Source organism: Larimichthys crocea, unplaced genomic scaffold (assembly GCF_000972845.2).
Source record: "Larimichthys crocea isolate SSNF unplaced genomic scaffold, L_crocea_2.0 scaffold5617, whole genome shotgun sequence".
NCBI classification, from domain to species: Eukaryota; Metazoa; Chordata; class Actinopteri; family Sciaenidae; genus Larimichthys; species Larimichthys crocea.
Window position 1 is genome coordinate 1 of NW_020857342.1, and position 1,492 is coordinate 1,492.

The 1,492-nt window shown below is 45.4% G+C and overlaps 1 protein-coding gene across 1 annotated transcript; it reads left to right on the forward strand.

Annotated features, from left to right (window-relative positions):
- Positions 1 to 57: 57 nt before the first annotated feature.
- LOC113745257 (tropomodulin-2-like) lies at positions 58 to 1,472 on the forward strand (the record flags this gene model as incomplete). Its single annotated transcript, XM_027276779.1, has 5 exons — positions 58 to 298; positions 665 to 733; positions 840 to 970; positions 1,068 to 1,175; positions 1,266 to 1,472. Coding segments are annotated over 5 exons (753 nt in total), but the record flags the coding sequence as incomplete, so codon positions are not given.
- Between the last annotated feature and the right edge of the window lie 20 nt (positions 1,473 to 1,492).

Sequence of the window (1,492 nt, forward strand, 5' to 3'; positions counted from 1 at the left end):
TTTTTTTTTTTTTTTGAGAGGTTGCGTAACGTCTCAAAAGCGTCAACTGGCTTACATGTACCTGTCTCTTCTGTCTGTGCTGATGTTGAAGTGTTTCCTGCCCATTTGTTCAGGGGGCTGAATCATCTCCTTCTCCTCTTTCCTCACCATCTTTTCCTTCTTTCTTTCTCTATAGGTAAAGCGTTTGTTCCAAAGCAGAAACCAATAGAAACACGCAAGGAGGAAGTCACAACCCTCGATCCAGAGTTAGAGGAAGCCCTATCCAGCGCCACAGACACAGAACTGTGTGATCTAGCAGGTAAGAATGGATACATATCTTTGAGGAAGCTTTAAAAAGCACAACTCTGTATCAGGGTTTCGTTGTGTGCTGCACACACTTTGTGTGTGGGGGGGGGGGGGAGAAACTTTCAGTGTGCCTGAGCTCAGTCTCTGCTGGGACAGTAAAACACAAGCTCCTTTCACTCCGACTGTCTCTCCCGAGGCACCGTCTTTTACCGCGTGTGACAATAGGGCGAACAAAAGGTGTCGCTGAGCAAAATAACACCACTTGTCTGCTATGACCTCTAGATCTGGTTACCCTTCATTCACGTAGTGGTGAATTTTTGAACCCTGGAGAACGCATGCGTACAAACCGACTGAGTCTCTATTTTGCTTTTGTTCGCAGCAATCCTGGGTGTTCACACGCTGGTCACCAGTAGTCAGACGTATGATGGAAGTAAAGGGGGTTACAACAGTAAGTATGATCATAGAATTAAATGTTTTTATTCAATGGTCCCAAAAAGATCAACTTTTTTTGACATCGGTGTGTCTTTTTTTTTCTTTTTTTTTTTCTTTCCTAGATGTGATCAAAGGGGAGAAGATGAACCCAGTGTTTGATGAGCCTCCCAATCCCACTAACGTAGAAGAAACTCTGCAGAGGATAAAAAGCGACGACGGCTCCTTAACGGAGGTCAACCTCAACAACATTAAGGTACACAAACACACGCGTGTGCATAGAGGACAGAGTGCATTTACATGCTGTGGTATATCTCTGGACTGATAAGAGTGTGTCTTTTTTTTTTTTCCAGAACATTCCAATTCCCACGCTGAAGGAACTCGCCAAAGCCATGGAGAAGAACACGCACGTCAAGAAGTTCAGCCTGGCAGCAACACGGAGTAACGACCCGATTGCTGTGGTGAGAGGGAGCGGCGCGCAGACTTTTTAATAGCTCTGTTCGCAACTTGTAGCTTTGTGTTCTTACATTTTTCCTCGTTCTGCCTCACAGGCGTTCAGCGACATGCTGCGGGCGAACAAGACGTTGCGAAGTTTGAACCTGGAGTCCAACTTCATCACCGGGGCAGGGGTGCAGGCTCTGGTGGATGCGTTGCGAGACAATGATACACTCACAGAGATCAAGATAGACAACCAGGTATCAGATTGCTTTGTGACACACACATATATGCACATACACACACACAACAAGGTCTGAAAAAGGCTTTTTTTTTTTTTTTT